Below are 24,622 nucleotides of genomic sequence, written 5' to 3' on the forward strand. Positions count from 1 at the left end.
TGTAATTTTCTTATAATGTCTTTATCTGGTTTTGGTTTTAGGGTAATGCTGGCTTCACAGAACAAGTTAGAAAGTGTTCCCTCTGCTTCTATTTTCTGGAAGAGATTGTAGAGAATTGGTATCATCTTTTCCTTAAATGTCTGATAGAAGTCACCAGTAAAACCATCTGAGCCTGGTGTTTTCTGGAAGGTTACTAATTATTGATTCAATTTCCTTGGTAGATATAGGCCTCTTCAGATGATCTATTTCTTCTTGTATGAGTTTTGGTAGTTTGTGTGTTCCAAGGAATTGGTCTATTGCATCTAAGTTATCAAATTTGTGGGCACAGAGTTGCTCATAATATTCCTTTATTACGCTTTTAATATCCATGGGATCAGTAGTGATGATCCTTCTTTCATTTCTGATATTAGTAATCTGTGTCTTCTCTCTTTTTTTCTTGGCTAGCCTGGCTAGAGGTTTACTGCTTTTATTAATATTGCCGAAGAATCAGCTTTTGGTTTTATTGATTTTCTCTACTGATTTCTGCTCTGTTTCTTTTTTTTTAATTAATTTATTTATGGCTGCGTTGGGTCTTCGTTGCTGAGGGTGGGGTTTCTCTAGTTGCGGCGAGCAGGGTCTACTCTTCGTTGCAGTATGCGGGTTTCTCATTGCAGTGGCATCTCTTGTTGCAGAGTACCGGCCCTAGAGTGCGCAGGCTTCAGTAGTTGCAGCACGTGGGCTCAGTAGTTGTGGCTCATGGGCACTAGAGCGCGGGCTCAGTAGTTGTGGTGCACGGGCTTAGTTGCTCCGTGGCATGTGGGATCTTCCCGGACCAGGGCTCGAACCCATGTCCCCTACATTGGCAGGCGGATTCTTAACCATTGTGCCACCCGGGAAGTCCCTCTGTTCTTTGTTTCTATGAAGGTCTCCTAAGTCTTATTTCCCTTTCCACTTCTGCTCCTCTCCAACCCATCTACCTTCCCACAGCCAAAATCACCTTCCTACAAGTCAAAACTAATGCTTTTCAACCGCTTAAAATACTTCGATGGCACCTTTTGCCTTCAAGATGAAGCCCAAACTTCTTATTGTTATCTCTAAAGCCCTGCATGATTTGGTCTGCTCATTCCTCCAGACTTATCATGTCTCATCCTTAGACCTCTTGGAGCTTTGACAGCATAGAAAAGACAGATATTAAGTTTTTACACAAATATTTATTCCAAGTATAGATAATGAAGAACTATTTAAATAGGCCAATAGAATTTACAGGAAACTCTTCAATTGATTCAGATTTTAAAAGACCATGAAGAAAAAAACTAGAGAAAGGGCTGGTAACCAAAAATTAATATAAAATGGATTTTTGAAAATAGTATTTAGAGACCTAGAGATCATAATGAAAGTTTGCATTTTTGGGGGGTTTTTTTTTGGGTTTTTTTTCTGGCTGCGCCACGCGCCATATAAAATCTTAGTTCCCCGATGAGGAATCGAACCCACGCCCCCTGCAGTGGAAGTGCAGACCACCAGGGAAGTCCAGAAAGTTTTTTTTTTTTTAATTACAGAAAAGAAGGCACATCCAGATATATTTTTTCATTTTAAAGGTATATAAGGACAATACAGAAAAGGTAAACTCAAAAGGAAAAAAGTACTCACAATCCGACTGTCCTAACATAACTACTACTACATTCTGCAGTAGTTATTATGCTATATTCAAATATGGTTATAGTGATAGGCTTGAAGGCTATACCCTGGTTCTCAACCCTGGCATGTTAGAATCACCTGGTGGAACTTTTAAACATTAAGGTAACTGAACCTGATTCCTGAACAACTAAATCAGAATCTCTGGGTGGTGAAGTCCTGTGCTGAGAAACACTGTATATAGACATGTCCTATGTATAGGCAGGGGCCTCACCTCAAAGGTGAGTTTATTTTTTGTATCAATCACCTGGGAAAGTGAAGAGTTCCTCAGACAGGATATGGAATCTTTTAGAGCAGTATTAGACTCATATGGGGAGCTTTAAAAATCCCAAAGCCCAGGCTACACCTCAACCCAATGACTTCAGAATCTCTAGGGGGTGGGAGGCAGGCGTCAGTAATTTCTTAAGCTCCCCAGGTGATTCCAGTATTCAGTCAAGGTTAAGAACCACTGTGCTGAGAGCTCCAGGTGAGCTACAAAGTAGGAATTTGGCTTTTGGCATATGGTAGGTGCTCAATAAACACTTTCCCCACAGGGAAAATTTCCCCATGCAGCCACAGGGAACTTGACAGGCTGTTCTGGAAATCGTAAGCTATGCCTCAGGGTGTATTTTAGACTGCCCCATGTTTATAGGTCTTTCACAATTGGCTTGGTTTTCACAAGCCTTTGGGGGTTTAAAGTTGTTAGTTTTGGCTCCTATATCCTTGTCTTCACAAGGAATTCCTTATGAAATGAGACTGAGCATTAACGCCTCCATGCTCTTGCCCACATGGCAACCATAAAACATCATACTGTGGCAGCAGACAGGAGCTTTCCCAGCACACGGAGCACCCACCCACACCCAGCTGAAACAGATGACACCACCATTTAATTAAATCAGCTTCCAGAAGGCTGATATCAGCTCAGGAAAAACACACCTGGACACCAGGGTCTGGCACCTTCAAGACTCCAGATGGTTCCTGTCTCTGCTGGACTAATGGGCACATTCCCCGGCTCCGGTGTCATGTTCCTCATAACCAAGACTGAGATTTCCTTAGGGTTCTGTCTGAGTGCTCTGCCTCCAGATACAGGCAGGGCTAACTCCCTCTCTTCCACTGAGTCTTTGCTCAAATCTACCTTTGAGGCTTGCCCTGACCGTCCCATTTAAACTTGCAATCTCTTCTCCAGCATTCCCTTGTCCTGCTCTATTTTCTTTCATAGTACTCATCACCTTCCAAGACACTGAAAACGTTACTTGTTTTTCACACTTTTTGTTTACTGACCACCTTGTTGACTGGTTTATCCTCAGAGCATAGAACCTGACACATAGTAGTTGCTCAAGAAAGCTGTTGAATGAATGAGGAAGCGCTTACCTCGATGTCTGGGCAGCAGACTGTAGCCCTGAGCCTTTCCCTAGGACCCTCCACTTTGAACAGTAGACTCCTTTTTGGGAAGCCAGAGCCTCTCCAGGGACCAGACTTGAACCCTCTGGAGGCATCATCCAATTGGGCTGCAGCTGACTGCACTGAGCAGCCTGAGTGCCTACCCCCCCAGGGAACACAAGGTTAATTCTTGGACAACTTTGAGGCCAACAAAACCCAACACGCCAGCCTCACATCCTGGTTACTCACTCCCTCAATGACATCCTCATCAGTTTTCTCATGCTCAAGTCACTGCTGTCTGCTTCTTCTTCATGGTTCAATCTCCCACTTCTCTCCCACCTCACCATATTCTAACTTTCCACTGTCTTCTGTGAAGCCTCGACTTCTTCAGTGAATGTTCCTTCCATCTTCTAATTTCATAGAAACCTGGGTCTTCACTGAAAACACCATTTCCTCTACAGCCCTATGTGATGGAGGCTGCTCTTTCTTCTATACCCCATGCATCTGAAGGTCCCTCATATCCTCTTTGTACTCCATTTATGCTTCCGAGTCACCAGTATGTCACCTTCCTTAAAAAAAAAAAAAAAGAAAGAAAACCTGTTCATTGCTCACGCTATCCAGAAATACTACCTCCTACCCTCCCTTGCTATTCTCATTTACTCTCTCCCCCTTCACTAAGACTTCAGCTCACAAGACATCCTTTCCAATCAAGCTTACAAGGCTGTTTATATGGCTTAAAATTTTCACGGTTTTATCCCAATTACAAAGCACAGAGTTGGTACTCACGAAATATTTGCTAAATGAATGAGTTGAAGAAATGAAATCTGGGGCATGAAGCAGGAGGCAAGCTGAGGTTCAGGTCTGATTTTGGGGCTATAGCCTTCCCAGTTTACCAGACACCAATAAGGGTAAATGGACAGGTTGAATCTCATACTTGGGCAATTATTATGATCCCACTTTATAGTAAGAAACTGAGCAATAACATTTAAATAACTCACTCAATATTATAGCTAGTAAGATGTGGAACTGGGCTTTAAAAATCAACATCTGACTCCACAGCCCACATTTTTTTTAAATTTATTAATTTATTACTTATTTTTGGCTGCATTGGGTCTTTGTTTCTTCGCCCCTTGGAGGGAGGGGGGCTGGGGGGACTACTTTACAATGTGGTTGTGTGGGTTTCTCATTGCGGTGGCTTCTCTTGCTGCGGAGCACAGGCTCTAGGCACGCGAGCTTCAGTAGTTGTGGCTCCCGGGCTCTACAGTGCAGGGTCAGCAGTTGTGGTGCACAGGGTCAGCAGTTGTGGTGCGCGGGCTTAGTTGCTCCGCCGCATGTGGGATCTTCCCCGACCAGGGCTTGAACCCGTGTCCCCTGCACTGGCAGGTGGATTCTTAACCACTGCGCCACCAGGGAAGCCCCACATTTTTTTAAATAAATTTATTTTTTTTATTTTTATTTTTATTTTTGTCTGTGTTGGGTCTTCGTTGTTGTGCACAGAAGCAACGCTTCTCCAGATGTGGTGAGTGGGGGCTACTCTTCATTGTGGTGCACGTTGCAGTGGCTTCTGTTGTTGCAGTGCACAGGCTCTAGGCACGTGGGATTCACTAGTTGTGGCACGTGGGCTCAGTAGTTGTGGCTCACGGGCTCTAGAGCACAGACTCAGTAGTTGTGGCGCAGAGGCTTAGTTGCCCTGCGCCATGTGGGAATCTTCCAGGACCAGGGCTCGAACCCATGTCCCCTGCATTGGCAGGCAGATTCTTAACCACTGTGCCACCAGGGAAGCCCAGCACAGCCCACATTTTTAACCTCCAAAAAATACTGCCCTCCTGAACAATAGAGTTTGCAGTTAAAAGACAAGGTTTTGTACAGCTCACTGCATATAAGTATTTTGAATAATCTTCACAGCAGTGACAAGTGATTCTGTCGTGAAGACACAAGTAGCATGGAATTCTCAAAGGAAACAGAAACGATTTATTCCACAAAGACATAATTAAAAGAATATAAGGAAGACCAAAAAAATCCAAGACATCTATTTCCAGGTTTTTGGAGAATCATTGGATATAGAGATATTTTAAGTGTATTTCTATAAACAGTTGACCCTTGAACAACAACATGATTAGGGGCACTGACCCTGCATCCAGTCAAAAATCCGCATATAACTTATAGTCAGCCCTCCATATATGCAGTTCCTCCATAACCATGATTCTGACGCAACCAATCACGGATCATGTAGTACTGTAGTGTGTACTGTTGAAAAAAATCCACATATAAGTGGATGCACTGCAGTTCAAATGTTCAAGGGTCAACTGTAATAGGTTCTTAAGAATAGAAAACACCTTGGGGGCTTCCCTGGTGGCGCAGTGGTTGAGAATCTGCCTGCCAATGCAGGGGACACGGCTTCGAGCCCTGGTCTGCGAATATCCCACATGCCGCGGAGCAGCTGGGCCTGTGAGCCACAATTACTGAGCCTGTGCGTCTGGAGCCTGTGCTCCGCAACAAGAGAGGCCGCGATGGTGAGAGGCCCGCGCACCACGATGAAGAGTGGCCCCCGCTTGCCGCAACTAGAGAAAGCCCTCTCACAGAAACGAAGACCCAACACAGCCATAAATAAAATAAATAAATTAATTAATTAAAAAAAAAAAAGATCCTGGTTAGTTTATTTAAAAAAAAAAAAAAGAAAGAAAACACCTGGGGTGGGGAGGCCATTCCCATGCAGATATATCTGCTGCATTCTCAGTGAAGGGCCAGCTAAGTATGATTTGTGAGCCAAATCTGACCCACTATCTGTTTTGTGTATGGTCGGTGAGTTAAGAATGTCTTTTACATTTTAATGGTTGGTTTAAAAATTAGAAGAATAATATTTAATGACATAAAAATTATATGAAATTAAAATTTCAGTGTCCATAAACAAAGTTTTGTTGGAATATAGCTACAGCCATACTCATTTGTCTATGTGTTCTCTATGGCTGCTTTCATGTTACAGCAGCAGAGATGAGTAGTTGTGATGAGACAACAAAGCCCCCCAAACTCAGAAATATTGACCATTTGACTCTTTACAAAAAGAGCTGGCCAACCTTGTTATAGGTCATTTCTTCTGACTTAACTTGCAGTTCACTGATTCTGTCCTCAGTTGTATCTAATCTGTTGCTAAATCCTTCTACTGAATTTTTAATTTTGGTCACTGTATTTTTCAATTCTATAAGTTTTGTTTTTCCAATCTAATGTTTTGCTTTTTATAGTTCCCTATTACATGTGTATAGTTCAATATTATCTTTATTTCCTTAAATAGAGTCTATCTAATTGCTTTATTTTTTATTTTTTTGAATATTTGAATTTTATTTATTTTTTTATACAGCAGGTTCTTATTAAATATCCATTTTACACATATTAGTGTATATATGTCAATCCCAATCTCGCAATTCATCACACCACCACCACCCACTCACACCACTTTCCCCCCTTGGTGTCCATACGTTTGTTCTCTACATCTGTGTCTCAATTTCTGCCCTGCAAACTGGTTCATCGCTACCATTTTTCTAGATTCCACATATATGCGTTAATATACGATATTTGTTTTTCTCTTTCTGACTTAATTCACTCTGTATGACAGTCTCTAGATCCATCCACATCTCTACAAATGACCCAGTTTCGTTCCTTTTTATGGCTGAGTAATATTCCACTGTATGTATGCACCACATCTTCTTTATCCATTCATCTGTCGATGGGCATTTAGGTTGCTTCCAAGACCTGGCTATTGTAAATAGTGCTGCAATGAACATTGGGGTGCATGTGTCTTTTTGAATTATGGTTCTCTCTGGGTATATGCCCAGTAGTGGGATTGCTGGGTCATATGGTAATTCTATTTTTAGGTTTTAAGGAACCTCCATACTGTTCGCCATAGTGGCTGTTTCAATTTACATTCCCACCAACAGTGAAAGAGGGTTCCCTTATCTCCACACCCTCTCTAGCATTTGTTGTTTGTAGATTTTCTGATGATGCCCATTATAACTGGTGTGAGGTGATGCCTCACTGTAGTTTTGATTTGCATTTCTCTAAGAATTAGTGATGTTGAGCAGTTTTTCATGTGCTTCTTGGTCATCTTTATGTCTTCTTCGGAGAAATGTCTATTTAGGTCTTCTGCCCATTTTTTGATTGGGTTGTTTGTCTTTTTAATATTGAGCTGCATGAGCTGTTTATATATTTTGGAGATTAATTCTTTGTCCGTTGATTCATTTGCAAATATCTTCTCTCATTCTGAGGGCTGTCTTTTCATCTTGTTTGTAGTTTCCTTTGCTTTGTGAAAGCTTTTAAGCTTCATTAGGTCCCATTTGTTTATTTTTCTTTTTATTGCCATTACTCTAGGAGGTGGATCACAAAAGATCTTGCTGTGATTTATGTCAAAGAGTGCTCTTCCTATGTTTTCCTCTAAGAGTTTTATAGTGTCCAGTCTTAACTTTAGGTCTCTAATCCGTTTTGAGTTTATTTTTGTGTATGGTGTTAGGGAGTGTCCTAATTTCATTCTTTTACATGTAGCTGTCCAGTTTTCCCAGCACCACTTATTGAAGAGACTGTCTTTTCTCCATTGTATATCCTTGCCCCTTTTGTCATAGATTAGTTGACCATACATGTGTGGGTTTATCTCTGGGTTTTCTATCTTGTTCCATTGAGCTATATTTCTGTTTTTGTGCCAGTACCATATTGTCTTGATGACTGTAGCTTTGTAGTATAGTCTGAAGTCAGGGAGTCTGATTCCTCCAGCTCCGTTTTTTTCCCTCAAGACTGCTTTGGCTATTCGGGGTCTTTTGTGTCTCCATACAAATTTTAAGACTTTTTGTTCTAGCTCTGTAAAAAATGCCACTGATAATTTGATAGGGATTGCATTGAATCTGTAGATTGCTTTGGGTAGTAGAGTCATTTTCACAATATTGATTCTTCCAATCCAAGAACATGGTATATCTCTCCATCTGTTGGTATCATCTTTAATTTCTTTCATCAGTGTCTTATAGTTTTCTGCATACAGCTCTTTTGTTTCCCTAGGTAGGTTTATTCCTAGGTATTTTATTCTTTTTGTTGCAGTGGTAAATGGGAGTGTTTCCTTAATTTTTCTTTCAGATTTTTCATCATTAGCACACAGGAATGCAAGAGATTTCTGTGCATTAATTTTGTATCTGGCAACTTTACCAAATTCATTGATTAGGTCTAGTAGTTTTCTGGTGGCACCTTTAGGATTCTCTACGTACAGTATCATGTCACCTGCAAACAGTGACAGTTTTACTTCTTTTCCAATTTGGATTCCTTTTATTTCTTTTTCTTCTCTGATTGCCGTGGCTAGGACTTCCAAAACTATGTTGAATAATAGCAGCGAGAGTGGACATCCTTGTCTTGTTCCTGATCTTAGAGGAAATGCTTTCAGTTTTTCACCACTGAGAATGATGTTTGCTGTGGGTTTGTCTGTCGTATATGGCCTTTATTATGTTGAGGTAGGTTCCCTCTATGCCCACTTTCCAGAGATTTTTTATCATAAATGGGTGTTGAATTTTGTCAAAAGTTTTTTCTGCATCTATTGAGATGATCATATGGTTTTTATTTTTCAGTTTGTTAATATGGTGTATCACATTGATTGATTTGCATATATTGAAGAATCCTTGCATCCCTGGGATGAATCCCACTTGATCATGGTGTATGATCCTTTTAATGTGTTGCTGGATTCTGTTTGCTAGTATTTTGTTGTGGATTTTTGCATCTATATTCATCAGTGATATTGGTCTGTAATTTTCTTTTTTTGTAGTATCTTTGTCTGGTTTTGGTATCAGGGTGATGGTGGCCTTGTAGAATGAGTTTGGGAGTGTTCCTTCCTCTGCAATTTTTTTGGATGAGTTTGAGAAGGATGGGTGTTAGCTCTTCTCTAAATGTTTGACAGAATTCACCTGTGAAGCCATCTGGTCCTGGACTTTTGTTTGTTGGAAGGTTTTTTTTTTCTTTTTAAATCTTGAGTGTTACATCTATTTTTTTTTTTTAAACTTTGGGTTTATTTATTTATTTATTTATTTAATTATGGCTGTGTTGGGTCTTCGTTTCTGTGCGAGGGCTTTCTCTAGTTGCGGCAAGTGGGGGCCACTCTTCATCGCAGTGCGTGGGCCTCTCATTATCGCGGCCTCTCTTGTTGCAGAGCACAGGCTCCAGACGCACAGGCTCAGTAATTGTGGCTCACGGGCCTAGTTGTTCCGCGGCATGTGGGATCTTCCCAGACCAGGGCTCGAACCCGTGTCCCCTGCATTGGCAGGCAGATTCTCAACCACTGTGGCACCAGGGAAGCCCCTGTTGGAAGATTTTTAATCACAGTTTCAATTTCATTACTTGTGATTGGTCTGTTCATATTTTCTGTTTCTCCTGGTTCAGTCTTGGAAGGTTATACCTTTCTAAGAATTTGTCCATTTCTTCCAGGTTGTCCGTTTTATTGGCATAGAGTTGCTTGTAGTAGTCTCTTAGGATGCTTTGTATTTCTGTGGTGTCTGTTGTAACTTCTCCTTTTTCATTTCGAATTTTATTGATTTGAGTCCTCTCCCTCTTTTTCTTGATGAGTCTGGCTAATGGTTTATCAATTTTGTTTATCATCTCAAAGAACCAGCTTTTAGTTTTATTGATCTTTGCTACTGTTTTCTTTGTTTCTATTTCATTTATTTCTGCTCTGATCTTTATGATTTCTTTCCTTCTACTAACTTTGGGTTCTGTTGGTTCTTCTTTCTCTAGCTGTTTTAGGTGTAAGGTTAGATTGTTTATTTGAGATTTTTCTTGTTTCTTGAGGTAGGATTGTATCGTTATAAACTTCCCTCTTAGAACTGCTTTTGCTGCATCCCATACGTTTTGGATTGTCGTGTTTTCATTGTCATTTGTCTCTAGGTATTTTTTGATTTCCTCTTTGATTTCTTCAGTGATCTCTTGGTTATTTAGTAATGTACTGTTTAGCCTCCATGTGTTTGTGTTTTCTACGTTTTTTCCCCGTAATTGATTTCTAATCTCATAGCGTTGTGGTCAGAAAAGATGCTTGATATGATTTCAATTTTCTTAAATTTATTGAGGCTTGATTTGTGACCCAAGATGTGATCTATCCTAGAGAATGTTCCGTGCACACTTGAGAAGAAAGTGTAATCTGCTGTTTTTGGATGGAATGTCCTATAAATGTCAATTAAATCTATCTGGTCTATTGTGCCATTTAAACTTGTGTTTCCTTATTAATTTTCTGTTTGGATGATCTGTCCATTGGTGTAAGTAAGGTGTTAAAGTCCCCCACTATTACTGTGTTACTGTCGATTTCCTCTTTTATAGCTGTTAGCAGTAGCCTTATGTATTGAGGTGCTCCTATGTTGGGTGCATATTTAATTGTTTTATCTTCTTCTTGGATTGATCCCTTGATCATTATGTAGTGTCCTTCCTTGTCTCTTGTAACATTCTTTATTTGAAAGTCTATTTTATCTGATATGAGTATTGCTACTCCAGCTTTCTTTTGATTTCCATTTGCATGGAATATCTTTTTCCATCCCCTCACTTTCAGTCTGTATGTGTCCCTAGGTCTGAAGTGGGTCTCTTGTAGACAGCATATCGATGGGTCCTGTTTTTGTATCCATTCAGCGAGCCTGTGTCTTTTGGTTGGAGCATTTAATCCTTTCATGTTTAAGGTAATTATAGATATGTATGCTCCTATTACCATTTTCTTAATTGTTTTGGGTTTCTTTTTGTAGGTCCTTTTCTTCTCTTGTGTTTCGCACTTAGAGAAGTTCCTTTAGCATTTGCTGTAGACCTCGTTTGGTGGTGCTGAAATCTCTTAGCTTTTGCTTATCTGTAAAGCTTTTGATTTCTCCATCGAATCTGAATGAGATCCTTGCCAGGTAGAGTAATCTTGGTTGTAGGTTCTTCCCTTTCATCACTTTAAATATGTCATGCCACTCCCTTCTGGCTTGTAGAGCTTCTGCTGAAAAATCAGCTGTTAACCTTATGGGAGTTCCCTTGTATGTTATTTGTCTTTTTTCCCTTGCTGCTTTCAATAATTTTTCTTTCTCTTTAATTTTTGCCAATTTGATTACTGTGCATCTCGGCATGTTTCTCCTTGGGTTTATCCTCTATGGGACTCTCTGCACTTCCTGGACTTGGGTGGCTATTTCCTTTCCCATGTTAGGGAAGTTTTCGACTATAATCTCTTCAAATATTTTCTTGGGTCCTTTCTCTCTCTCTTCTCCTTCTGGGACCCCTATAATGTGAATGTTGCTGCATTTAATGTTGTCCCAGAGGTCTCTTAGGCTGTTTTCATTTCTTTTCATTCTTTTTTCTTTATTCTGTTCTGCAGCAGTGAATTCCACCATTCTGTCTTCCAGGTCACTTACCGGTTCTTCTGCCTCAGTTATTCCGCTATTGATTCCTTCTAGTGTAGTTTTCATTTCAGTTATTGTATTGTTCATCTCTGTTTGTTTGTTCTTTAATTCTTCTACATCTTTGTTAAACATTTCTTGCATCTTCTCAATCTTTGCCTCCATTCTTTTTCTGAGGTCCTGGATCTTCTTCATTATCATTATTCTGAATTCTTTTTCTGGAAGGTTGCCTATCTCCACTTCATTCAGTTGTTTTTCTGGGGTTTTATCTTGTACCCTTGTCTGGTACATAGTCCTCTGCCTTTTCATCTTGTCTATCTTTCTGTGAATGTGGTTTTTGTTCCACAGCTGCAGGATTGTAGTTCTTCTTGTTTCTGCTGTCTGCCCTCTGGTGGATGAGCCTATCTAAGAGGCTTGTGCAAGTTTCCTGATGGGGGTTACTGGTCATGGGTAGAGCTGGCTGTTGCTCTGCTCGGCTCAGTAAAACTTTCATCTGCTTGTCTGCTGATGGGTGGGGTTGGGTTCCCTCCCTGTTGGTTGTTTGGCCTGAGGTGACCCAATACTGCAGTCTACCCGGGCTCTTTGGTGGGGTTAATGGCGGACTCTGGGAGGGCTCATACCAGAGTACTTCCGTGAACTTCTGCTGTCAATGTCCTTGTCCCCACGGTGAGCCAAGCCAGCCCCTGCCTCTGCAGCAGACCCTTCAACACCAGCAGGTAGGTCTGGTTCAGTCTCCTATGGGGTCACTGCTCCTTCCCCTGGGTCCCGATGTGCATACTACTTTGTGTGTGCCCTCCAAGAGTGGAGTCTCCGTTTCCCCCAGTGCTGTCGAAGTCCTGCAGTCAAATCCCGCTAGCCTTCAAAGTCTGATTCTCTAGGAATTCCTCCTCCCGTTGCCGGACCCCAGGTTCGGATGCCTGATGTGGGGCTCAGAACCTTCACTCCAGTGGGTGGACTTCTGTGGTATAAGTGTTCTCCAGTTTGTGAGTCACCCACCCAGCAGTTATGGGATTTGACTTTATTGTGATTGTGACCCTCCTACCATCTCATTGTGGCTTCTCCTTTGTCTTTGGATGTGGGCTATCTTTTATGGTGAGTTCCAGTATCTCCCTGTCGATGACTGTTCAGCAGTTAGTTGTGATTCCGGTGCTCCCGCAAGAGGGAGTGAGAGCATGTCCTTCTACTCTGCCATCTTGAACCAATCTATCTAATTGCTTTATAAACTGTGTCTGGTAATTCCAATTTCAGAAGTCTTTGTGGGTCCCCCTCTGTTGTCTGTCGTTCTTCATGGTTCTCTCTAATGGAGTCTTGTTTCCTTATGTGCTTAGTAATTTTTTCTGTGAGCTATTCATTTCCTTGAAAAGTTATCTGTGAGGAATTCATGTCTTCCTACAGAGAGGGACTGCAATTGCTTCTGCCAGGAGCTTGGAGGCACTGCCAGTCTGGAAGACCTTAGACGGAGTTCATAGCTTGAAGTCCGTGGATCACCTGAGTGATGAGAGCCGTGGCTGTGAGTATCAAGCGTTTCTTTTTTATTGACTTATTGCCCTGATCTGCTCAGAGCTCTGGCAATCTTTCCTGCAGTCCTGATTTAGAGGTACAGGTTTAGTTCTAGTTTATCCTTAAGTTGAGTCCTTTGGGGTTCCAGTTCAATGCAGAAAGGATCAAAAGATGGAAAATGTGGAAGTTAGTAGACCTGGAGGCTAGAATGAGAAGGTCTTACACTTTTTTTTTTTGGTCTTACACTTAATCAGAGTTTCAGAGGAGGAGTAGAGACAGAATGGGGCAGAGGCAAAATTTAAAGAGATAATGGCTAAAATTTTCCAGAACATATGAATTCATGTACTATAGAAGCTAAATGAATCCAATCAAGATAAACAAAAAGAAATTCCTACATTTGTATATTTACTCATAGAATGCTTTCTTTTATTCTTCATAAAAACCTTAGGAAATTGGCATTATTATCTATGTTTTTCTTAAAGGAAAATTGTGATTCGGAGAGCCAACATGAATTATCTAAGGTCATATAATTCTAAGCAGAAGGGGCAGAATTCAAATCCAGTTCTGATCCAAGTTCAGGTCCTTTCCTATACATCGTAATTAGAACACAACACAGCAGAGAAAGACTTCATAAGGGGAGATCTGAATATTGCTAAGGAATTAGCTCCAAAAACCAGGATCCTTAACTTGGAAACTTTTCCCTCGAAGCAGGTAAAAACCTTTCCCATGTATCTGTGCTTTGCTCTGAAGATAGCATTGGATTAGAAAAGTTCTTGCAGTAAGAGGCAGGAAAGTTCTAGCTTATACCTTAAATTGTGAGTTAAATATAACAAAGTCAAGCCAGTTCCCCAGGCTAAAGACCAAGTTGACTCAAATGTTTTATGGAACTGGTCTGGTACACAAAAGAAAGCTATACAACAGCTTACTATGTACCATCCAACTGTCAGGTCAGCGGGGCAGGAGTGTCCTCCTAATTCCCCTCCTTACACTGCTGAAGACAGTTTAAATAGTATAGTTAACGTGTCCTGGATAACATGTCTTTTGTTCATCAATGTGATTCAACTTGGTAAATTACTACATCTCTTCCGTTCTGGAGGCATTTCACTTGCTTATAGCTTATGCTTGATTTGTTTTTTGCACAGAGCACTAAATTCAGAATTTTCTAAGGAAGAAGCCTGTGGATTTCCAGCATAATCAAGCCCCATTCCCTAGATGTTAACATGTGACTGACATCTCTATACTAGCTTGGTATATAGAAGAGACTGTTCTTCCCTCATGGCTGCCTCCATGATGTATAAAAGCTGGGAGAATTACAACACCTGAACTCATAGTATGAGGCACCAGAGCCAAGAAGCCAGTTGCCAGGAAACGGAGCTAGATGCCGGACAATTCAGTGGGAAAGCCAAATAACCCTGGGTTTGATGCCTTGTATGTAGGTGTAGCCATCACTATCAGAAGCAGCTGTGGTCAAGGCCTCATGCAAGAGAGGAAAGAAAGAGACACAATTCTGATCTTTCACGTCTGTCTGGTACAGGACAGGGGCAGAGGTGTACAAAGATGACTAACCACAGAAAGGAGCCACAGGCAGTTCTGCAACCATTTCCTGCACATCCACCACGTGAGGGGTCCTGTGCAGCACACGAATGCAGAGTGGATAGAGCCCAATCTCCAGGCAGCCCAGTCTAATGAGGGAAGCACACAGGCATCCACCTGTCATCCGTGCAGCCATGCAGCCAGCCATGCAGCCATGTGTTCAGTGTTTACTGAGCACCTAACAAACATATGGCAGCGCTGCCTAGGTGCTAGGGAGACCAAGAGGGCCAGGACAGGGAAGGATTCTGAAAGAATTAGATACCTATTTGAAAGCCCCTGTAAATTCACCATTTCAATTCAATCCTTACAATGACCCTGTGAGGTAGGTATATTGATGTCCTCATGTTATAGGTGAAACTGAGGTTCAGAGTGGTTAAGTGGTCTGCCCCAAATCACAAAGAAAGTAAATGGCAATCCAGGATTTGAACCAAGCATGGCCTGGTTCCGAGCCTGTGCTCTTAATAAATTAATAACTATTACACAGTTAATTATAGTATAATGAGATAATGGGTGTCAGAGGTAGAAAATTCACAGGAAGCAGAGGAAGAGATAACTAATTCTGTATAGGAAGGAGGTGGACTTTAAGTTTTCCTAGTGGACAAGCAAGGAAAGGGGATTTCAGACACAGATAAAACACATATAGAAGAGTAGAGGGAAAGGGAGGATCGACCTGTGGGAGAGAGACAAGGGTTAAAGCATGGAGGAAGCCTGAGCACAGAAGGCTTTGCATGCCTGGCTGCAGAGCATCTTTGAAAGGCTTTGCAATGCCTCCTGCTGTGACTCGATCATCCTCCACTCTGCAGCAGAAGCCTTTCCTCCTTGTCCTTCAAACTCCTGGCGGGAGCTCCTTCTGTAACGAGCTTCCTGTGCCAGCCAAATCTAAGGCCTTATGTTTGCACCCACAATCTCATCCTCTCCAGGCCCCTGCAGACTGTAACGGGCTCTAAGCTTCAGCTGACAGACTGAGGACAGAGGCCCCAGGGAACCGCCAACAACCACAGGTGTGATGAGAGCTGGCCCTTCGAGGTTGGCCCCCAGCTCTCAGACCTCTCTACAACAGAGTCAAGGAACTGTCTCATTCTACTCACAGTTTAGAGTCCAACTTCAGGAGGAAGCCCAACCGATCATATTCTGAAAAAGAAAAGCAAAGCAGAAAATGTCACTGATGTCAAGCCACTGCTGACACTAGCAGATTACACTCCCCAACGCAGACCCAGACCACAAGGGCGGGCAACTGCTTCCAGATCCAAACACATAAGCCGCAAGTAAATTTAAGTCACCAAACTCTTGCTGAACACCTGTCTTGTGAAGGACCAGGTTCAATGCCAGGTATTTCCCAGGCCTTATAGGCCAACCACTCCTATGCTGACATATAACTGTCCTCCTGTTCAAATGTGGTACTTGAAACTGAAATTTAGTAAGCCACAAAATGGGACCCTTGGAGAAGTAAGAGGGTCAGAAGCAACCTCTGCTTCCTCTAAGCTATAAGCTCTAAGATTTATGCTGAATCAGTCATGTTAACTATGGGGTAAAAATATGGTAGCCAAGGGGTGCTCAAATCCATGGCAATGATCCTCTTCATGACAATCAGAAAGAAGCGAAAGACCTGATTTCATAAAGGACAGGAAATTTAAAATGAAATCTAAAAACAAATTGGTAATATGTTTGCAACAAATGATTAATCATTGATATTGTACTTAATTTCTCTATATCTTGCCTCATTCTAAAACAAAGTTGAAGCAGTTTTACAAAATTGTCTGAAGTATAAGATTTTAAAAAAGAAGAAATCTTTTTAAAAATCTTGTAGGCAAAGGGGAAATCAGCATAGGAAAAATAATAAAAAGCAGCCAGGATAAGAATACCAAAAGTGGTTGTCCTAAGGTTTTACGTGCTTGCTGGAAGAGGATTATAGATATATCCCCAAGATTTCTCACAGCTAAAACTAAACGCAAAGCACTGTTTTAATGGTTTACAGTGTCCATAAAGTAAACCAGGAGAATCCCGGCTCTTCCTTTTTTTTTTTGATTTGCAATTTTATTTTATTTTTTTATACAGCAGGTTCTTACTAGTTATCTATTTTATACATATTAGTGTATACATGTCAATCCCAATCTCCCAATTCATCCCACCCCCCTCCCCAACCCCCAGCTCTTCCTGATAACTAAGAGTTTAGGGAAGTTTCCTCTGTGTCCTCAAAAATATTTGTATAAAGAAATGTTAGGAAGTGTCATAAGATTGTTTCATATAGCTTTATTCAACGATTGCAAAGTGTGTGTGTGTGTGTGTGTGTGTGTAAAGTAGCTACGTCAAAATAAGGTGGTCTAGGAATGTAGTTCTCAGTTGGCCTCGCTTAATCTGAGGGTAAAACAGAATACCAAGACCAAACAACTGTTTGGAAAAGGCCATGCAGCACAGCTTTCAAAGAACTCAGTCTTTAATAAACAATGAATGGCAAAAAGAGGGAGATTACACACACTGACAAGAACCTCACAGGAGCCACTCTGCAATGCTAATTAAGGCCAGATTGTGCACTTCCATAAGCAGCAGAGCTGCAGGGAGAGAATAATTCCTCTTCTTAAAACTGAAGATATAACAACTCCAACACACAACTCAACAGAAGCCTTGCCTCCTAAGAGAATATACTTGGGCAAGTGAAAGCCTTTCCTCAAAATAATTCTGGTTTTGCTCTAATTCAGATAAATGGATAAGAGACTTTGTTTAACAGGAACTTATAAAAATCAGTAAGGTTTCAATTTAAAAAATAAACTGAAAACAAAATTTGCCAAAAGAGTTAGTTTCAAAGTTGAATACTCTTTCAACAATCCTATTTTATCATTCCATGAAAAAGAAAACCTCATTAACTTGCCAACACCTGTTGCTTTTTCTCCAAGTGGCCATAACCTTGGGGAAACTATCCTGTTACTCCTTCTCAGATCTGAGCTAAGACCCCCTTGGACATACAATGAATCCACATTTTGGCTGATTCCCTCCAGAGAGGCCAGAGAATGTTTTCCCCTTGCTGCAAACTGAAACATCAGGGGCCAAGTAAGAACATAACATAAGCCAGGGAAGTGGGAGAATGTAATGCCCTCTGGCAGCAAATCACACAACTTATTTTAGTTGCACTAAAAACAAATCCTGTTGAAATGTCTTTTTCTCACCACATATTTTTGTATAGTAACCATGATTATATTTATGGGTTATTTTCCAATGGCACCTTAAGTTGTCTTTTACACACACACATACACACACACACTAACTGCACATTAAACACATGAGAATACTTTGTATCTCTAAATAAATTATGTCTCTCCCTTCCATAGCTCTTTTGGACTATCTCGTTTTTTCTCTTTTGTTAAGAAACACGAGTACCAGAAATATTTCACTTTAGTCCTTAATTTAAGAAAAGGTAACTGTATGAGCCCAATGATGATAAATGGCAACTGACATTGGCTTCAGGTCACAGAGCCAAGAGGGAATGGAGTCCCTCCTGTCAAAGGGGGCAGCCTCCACCACCTCCAGCTAACTATGCCAGGCAGCAATGCAGGCCCAGCGTTGCCACATCTTCTGTTTCTTTAAAGCCAGGAATCTGGATCTTAAAATCCAGAGGTTAAAATTCCTCAATTTGTAAATACTGGCAATGGATTCAAGAAAAAATTAAAGATTATGAGGATCAACCAAAGTATGTCCATGGACAGGATTCAGGCAGCAGGCTAACAGTTTGTAAACTCTGTCCTACACTGGCAGAGGGCTGGAGGCGTTTTTCTTTTGTGGCTGCATACTTGATAAATATTTGTTAACTGTTTTTATCAGGATTATTTGGTTACAGTGGTCATAAATCCAACAGGATGCTAAGATGCTAAGACAGTTTCAGCCAAGCCTCTAGGATGATAAGTTTCAGACACTCAAGTGAGGTGCTAGACTAGGATGCAGATTTTCCAAGGAAATATCTGAAAACTTGTTACATCATTCTAAAAGCTCTCCCAACATCAAATATAAAAGTAACTGGTTGTGAGACATTAAGGGAGAGAGGACTTGAAGAATTTCTTTGGAGACAGCAGTGTTATGATCTCCACCTTCCTGCAGGGGCAAAATGGGTAGTACTTGGCTCTTACTCAAGCCTGGTGAGAAAAGCTTCACATATGACCCTTAAAGAATGGGGAGTACAGTGGACTGCCAGGTGTCTGAATTCTACCTGAGAAACATAAAGGACACAGGATGCACTGGCTGCAAAGGATAGAGCTGCATGGGAACTGGCCTGCACTCCCAGAATTTGTTGCAGAAAATGATGCATGAGTAAGCTAGTTTGGGTTGTTTTAGGTCCTTTCCTAAAGATGTGTCCAGCAGGCTGAAGGGTCCTCAGCAGATAGAAGCAAGAGCAGACACCGGGAGTCCCAGGAGCTACAGAAGGAGTGAGTGACAAGGCTTTGGTGAGTGCATTGCCCACATCAGGAGACCTACAGAGGAGAGGTCCCCAGATGGAGGGGTCTCCAAAATGTCTACAAGAGAACCCCACAAGGGTCAGCTTTACACACTTGCCAGTTCAGGGAGTGCTGACACTATCTTGTGTCTTCTCTGCTCATTCTCTCTCCCTTCCCCACCAACTCCAGAGAGGTCCAAAACCGCAGCCAGCAACTGGGGGACGAGTGGAAGGAGGAGGACAAGCAGGGCACATCCCCTCCCTGGGTCAGCACTGCTGGTTCTAAGCCCTGTGTAGGGAGGGGAAGTCACTGCAGCTCTGAACGAACTGAAAGCTATGACTATTGCCATAAGGCAGGACACTAATTTTGGAATTGGTGATTCAATGTCACCATGGGATTTCTGTTACCTCAGAGGTACCAAAAAGTTCTCTGGACCTCCCACACTGAAAATATCTTATGGGGACAGAGAGACAGCAATGAAAGTGGCTGTGATTATCCCCTGATGTTTCCTGCATGTTCAACATACTGGTTGCACTAACTTAGGCAAATACGGTGATTCAGCGGTTCACATAACCAAAGCATGGGAAGGGCCAGGGCGCAGAGGGCTTCAGAGATGACTGAAAGTGACTGGAATGCCAGCAGGCCTCCCTCAGTTAGCTTTACTCTCCCCAACTAGCCTTCTTCCTAAGTCAGGACACATGGCCAGTAGCAATTCGCAGGCCATATCTTCAGTTCTGCCACTGAAAAGGGCATGAGACCCGGCATCTCTGTTCCTAATGGCAAAACTCCCAGGGAAGGGCTACAAGTGGTCTAACTTGCTTCAGCTCCTCACCCATTGTCTGAATCACAGTGATCAAGAAGATAGGGTTTGTAAAAAGTTATGATTCTGACATGACACACCTGGTGAGAAGGAGCATTTACCAGAAGGAGGAATGTGTTGTCTTGAACAAATAAAAGCTCCTGGGAACAGCAAGAAGTCCTTGGAAAACTTAAAGCTAGCCCAATCTCCCAGGTATAATAGGTATACCCCCACTGTTAAAATGGGCCACAGACTTTTTTTCTCTTGTCCTCGTCCATTCTGCTGTGGGCTTTTTCTTCCTTGGCCAATCTCCTCTTTAAATCTTTCTCATAATGCCCTGTGGACCCCATATGCCAACTACCTGGCTTACTTCCCTCTACCTCCTGGCAGACCTGAAGCCTGAAGCCTGACTCTGCCCTGCAAGACCTGGCTTTTCCTGTGGCTCTCAATAGGAGGCTGCTTTTTCTCTCAAATGCCAAGCACCTGTTGGTAGTGAGAAGTGAGTGATTATGATGTGCTGTGGTATAGTTTTCACCATTTTTCTTGTGTTTGGGGTTCACTGAGATTCTGGGATCTGTGGGTTTATAGTTTTAATCAAACTTGAAAATATCTTGGCCATTATTTCCTCAAAAATTTTTCTGCCCTTCCCTCTCTTCTGGGGGCTCCAGTTACACATGTATCAGGCTGCTTGACATCCCACCACTCACTGACACTCTGTTCATTTGTTTCCAGTAATTTTTAGATGGTTTCTATTGATATATCTTATAGTTCACTACTTTTTCTTCTGCAGTGTCCAATCTGTCATTTATACATTGAGTATATTTTTCTTCTCAAACACTATTTTTCATATCTAAGATTCTTTTTTATATCTTACATGCCTTCCCTTAATATTCTCATGCTTTCTTCTACCTCCTTGAAGATATGGAATATGTTTTAACATCTTTGCCTACTAATTCTATCATTTGTGTTATCTCTATGCCTGTTTCTATCAACTGATTTTTCTCCTCATATGGGTTGTATTTTCAAGCTTTTCTGAACTACCTGGTCATTCTTTTTTTTTTTTTTTAATTGAAGTATAGTTGATGTACAATATTATATACAATATAATACCATATAGTGATTCACAATTTTTAAAGGTTATACTTCATTTATAGCTATTATAAAATACTGGCTAAATTCCCTGTGCTGTACAATAATATCGTTGTAGCTTACTTTATACCTAATAGTTTGTACCTCTTAATCCCCTACCCCTATATTGCCCTGCCCCCTTTCCCTCTTCCCTCTGGAAACCGCTAGTTTGTTCTCTATATCTGTGAGTCTGTTTCTTTTTTGTTATATTCACTAGTTTGCTCTGTTTTTTAGATTCCACATATAAGTGATATCATACAGTATTTGTCTTTTTCTGTCTGACTTATTTCACTTCGCATAATACCCTCCAAGTGCAACCATGTTGTTGCAAATGGCAAAACTTCATTCTTTTTTTGTTTTAATTGAAGTATAGTTGATTTACAATATTGTGTTAGTTTCAGGTGTATAGCACAGTGATTCAGTTATACATATATATTCTTTTTCAGATTTTTTTCCTTTATATATTATTACAAAATATTGAGTATAGTTCCCTGTAGGTCCTTGTTGGTTAGCTATTTTACATACAGTAGTGTGTATATGTTAATCCCAAACTCCTAATTTATCCCTCCCCCTCTTTCCCCTTTGGTAACTATAAATTTGCTTTCTATGTCTGTGGGTCTATTTCTGTTTTGTAATATGTACATTTGTATCTTTTTTTTTAGATTCCACATTTTGGCATTATCATATGATATTTGTCTTTCTCTGTCTGGCTTACTTCACTTAGTATGATAATCTTTAGGTCCATCCATATTGCTGCAAATGGCATTATTTCATTATTTTTTATGGCTGAGTAATATTCCATTGTATATATATCCCACATCTTTTTTTATCCATTCATCTGTCAATGGACATTTAGGTTGCTTCCATGTCTTGGCTACTGCAATGAACCTTGGGGTGCATGTATCTTTTCCAATTATAATTTTGTCCAGATATATGTCCAGGAGTGAGATCACTGGATCATACGGTAACTCTATTTTTAGTTTTTTAAGGAACCTCCATACTGTTTTCCATAGTGGCTGTATCAATTTACATTCCCACCAATAGTGTAGGGGGCTTCCCTTTTCTCCACACCTTCCCCAGCATTTATTATTTGTAGACTTTTTGATGATAGCCATTCTTACCAATGTGAGGTGATACCTCACTGTGGTTTTGATTTGCATTTCCCTAATAATTAGTGAGGCTGAACCTCTTTTCACGTGCCTGTTGACCATCTGCACTTCCTCTTTGGAAAAATGTCTATTTAGGTCTTCTGTGCATTTTTTTTAAAATCCAAAATGTGTTTATTGGGATGGTTTCCTATTCATCTTGATTCCAGGGGCTTTTAGTGCTGCTTCCATCTGAAGGAGCATCCTTCTGTAAGCCTTGCTTTTCCTCCTGTAGGCTGGCAGAGGATGGTAGAGCAGCCAACACACAAAACTACTGTTTGTGCATGGCTAAAGATGGTGGTGATTTTATAGCATCCTGGGCATTTCACATCCATGAAATAGGAATTGGGGCTCTGCACCAGGTGCTTCTTCTTGTGTGTCCTCTTCTTTTCTGGAGAGGGATGAAGGAGATCCTTTGCGAGAGGCATGTTCTCGTGCGGAGGTCATCACCGTGGGAAAGGCTTCTGCGCATTTTTTAATTGGGTTGTTTGTTTATGTTGTTTTATGAGCTGTTTATATATTCTGGATATTAATTCCTTATTGGTCATATCATTTGCAAATATTTTCTCCCATTTTGAGGGTTGTCTTTTCATTTTGTTGATGGTTTCCTTTGCTGTGCAAAAGCTTTTAAGTTTTATTAGGTCCCATTTGTTTAGTCTTGTTTTTATTTCCTTTGCTTTAGGAGAGGAAAGCAAATATTGAAAAAATATTGCTACAATTTATGTCAAAGAGTGTTCTACCTATGTTTTCCTCTAGGAGTTTCATAGTATCCGGTCTTACATTTAAGTCTTTAATTCATTTTGAGTTTATTTTTGTATATGGTGTTAGAGAATGTTCTAATTTCATTCTTTTACATGTAGCTGTCCAGTTTTCCCAGCACCACTTACTTGAAGAGACTGTCTTTTCTCCATTGTATATCCTTGCCTCCTTTGTTTTAGATTAATTGACCACAAGTCCATGGGTTTATTTCTGGGCTCTCTATTCTGTTCCATTGATCTATGTGTCTGTTTTTGTGCCAGGACCATACTGTTTTGATTACTGTAGCTTTGTAGTATAGTCTGAAATCAGAGAGTGTGATTTCTTCAACTCTGTTCTTCTTTCTCAAGATTGTTTTGGCTATTCAGGGTCTTTTGTGTTTCCATACAAATTTTAAAATTATTTGTTCTAGTTCTGTGAAAAATGCCATTGGTATTTTGATAGGGATTGCACTGAATCTGTAGGTTGCCTTGGGTAGTATGGTCATTTTCATAATATTAATTCTTCCAGTTAATTCTTCCAACATGGTATATCTTTCCATCTGTTTGTGTTGTCTTCAGTTTCTTTCATCAGTGTCTTATAGTTTACCAAGCATTATTCCTAGGTATTTTATTCTTTTTGATGCGATGGTAAATGGAATTGTTTCCTTTATTTCTCTCTCTGATAGTTCATTGTTAGTGTATAGAAATGCAGCCTGGTCACTCTTGATTGGATGTCAGCCATGTGAATTTTACCTTGTTGGATGCAGAATATTTGTGTATTCCTTAAGTATTTTTGAGGTGCTGTTTAATTACTTAGAAACAGTTTGATCCTTTCAATGCTTGCTTTTAAGCTTTGCAGGGTTGGGGTTAGAGGCAAAAGTGGACTTTAGTCTAGGGCTAATCTACACCATTACTAATTTTGCCCCACTGCTAAGGCAATAATACCCTTCTAAGTAGGCTATGTGATGCCTCATGTACTATGACATTTCCCCATTATTCTCAGCCCTGTGTGAGCTATAGAGAGTACTCTTCCTGCTCCTTTTCAGTGCTTCTTTCCTTGGCCTCCAGTCGTTTCCTCACACACATGCTTTGATCAGCTGAGGAGTCCAAGCAGTCCTCAGCAGATCTCCAGTGCTCTCTCTGTGTGCAGCTCTCTCCTCTCTGGTACTCTGCCCATGAATTCTGGCTGCCTTGGTCTCCTCAAATTCTCAACTCTGTTTCCTCTTAGGAAGACTCTTGGGTTCTGTTTGGGTTCTTCTTCCCTGTGCTGTGGTCTGAAAATCTCATTTGTTTCCCTTCTTTCAAAGACCAGGGTCCTGGGCTACCTATTGTTCAATGTCTGAAGAAACTTTTTTTATTTTGTTCATATATTTTATCTATTTTTCAGTTGTTTCTCCTCCTTTCTTCACTTTTTCCTTATCTGGGAAAAAGTCTATCTGGTCTAGACTTCACCTTGCTTAACTATTCAGTTTAGCCGCCCCAATGATCTTTCCATTGCACCCAAACCAAATCTCTCATTCCTGCCCAACCCTCTCTAGAGAGCCTGAGCTCCAGACTTGTGTATGCAGCTGACATCTCCACTTTGATATCCTATAGTTACCTGAAACTCAGGCTGCCTCACACAGAGTTCATTTTCACCACCCTTACACGTGTACAACCTCCTCCTGTATTCCCTACCTTAATGAACGGTACCACTTTTCACCCAGCTGCCCAAGCTGGAAACCTGAGAGAACTCCTTGATCCCTGTTTCTTTCTTATTTCATTTAATTAAATACCATGTCCTTTTAATTTCGTCTTCTACATGGATCTCAAGTCCACTGACTTTTCTCCATTTCTACCATTCTTGATTAAGCCAGATTCACTTCTCACCTCAGTTACTATTAACAGCCTCCTACCAGGTTTCCCT

General features: G+C 40.9%; 2 protein-coding genes across 3 annotated transcripts in view; both read right to left on the reverse strand.

Annotated features, from left to right (window-relative positions):
* The window catches only part of ST3GAL3 (ST3 beta-galactoside alpha-2,3-sialyltransferase 3), a 224,011-nt gene that overhangs the window by 82,738 nt on the left and 116,651 nt on the right, over positions 1-24,622 (reverse strand). For both annotated transcript variants that reach the window (XM_061184331.1, XM_061184330.1), the window contains one exon: positions 15,575-15,617. Coding sequence is in view for 1 of the 2 variants with exons in the window: in XM_061184330.1 (XP_061040313.1) it covers positions 15,575-15,617 (43 nt within the window). In the remaining variant the exon portion in view is untranslated. The remainder of the gene's footprint in view (positions 1-15,574; positions 15,618-24,622) is intronic.
* LOC133088657 (small ribosomal subunit protein eS27-like) lies at positions 22,108-22,407 on the reverse strand. Its single transcript, XM_061186682.1, has one exon. The coding sequence runs from the start codon at positions 22,405-22,407 to the stop codon at positions 22,156-22,158; it is 252 nt and encodes an 83-aa protein (XP_061042665.1). The 3' UTR covers positions 22,108-22,155.

This window comes from Eubalaena glacialis, chromosome 3 (assembly GCF_028564815.1).
Source record: "Eubalaena glacialis isolate mEubGla1 chromosome 3, mEubGla1.1.hap2.+ XY, whole genome shotgun sequence".
Taxonomy (NCBI): Eukaryota; Metazoa; Chordata; class Mammalia; order Artiodactyla; family Balaenidae; genus Eubalaena; species Eubalaena glacialis.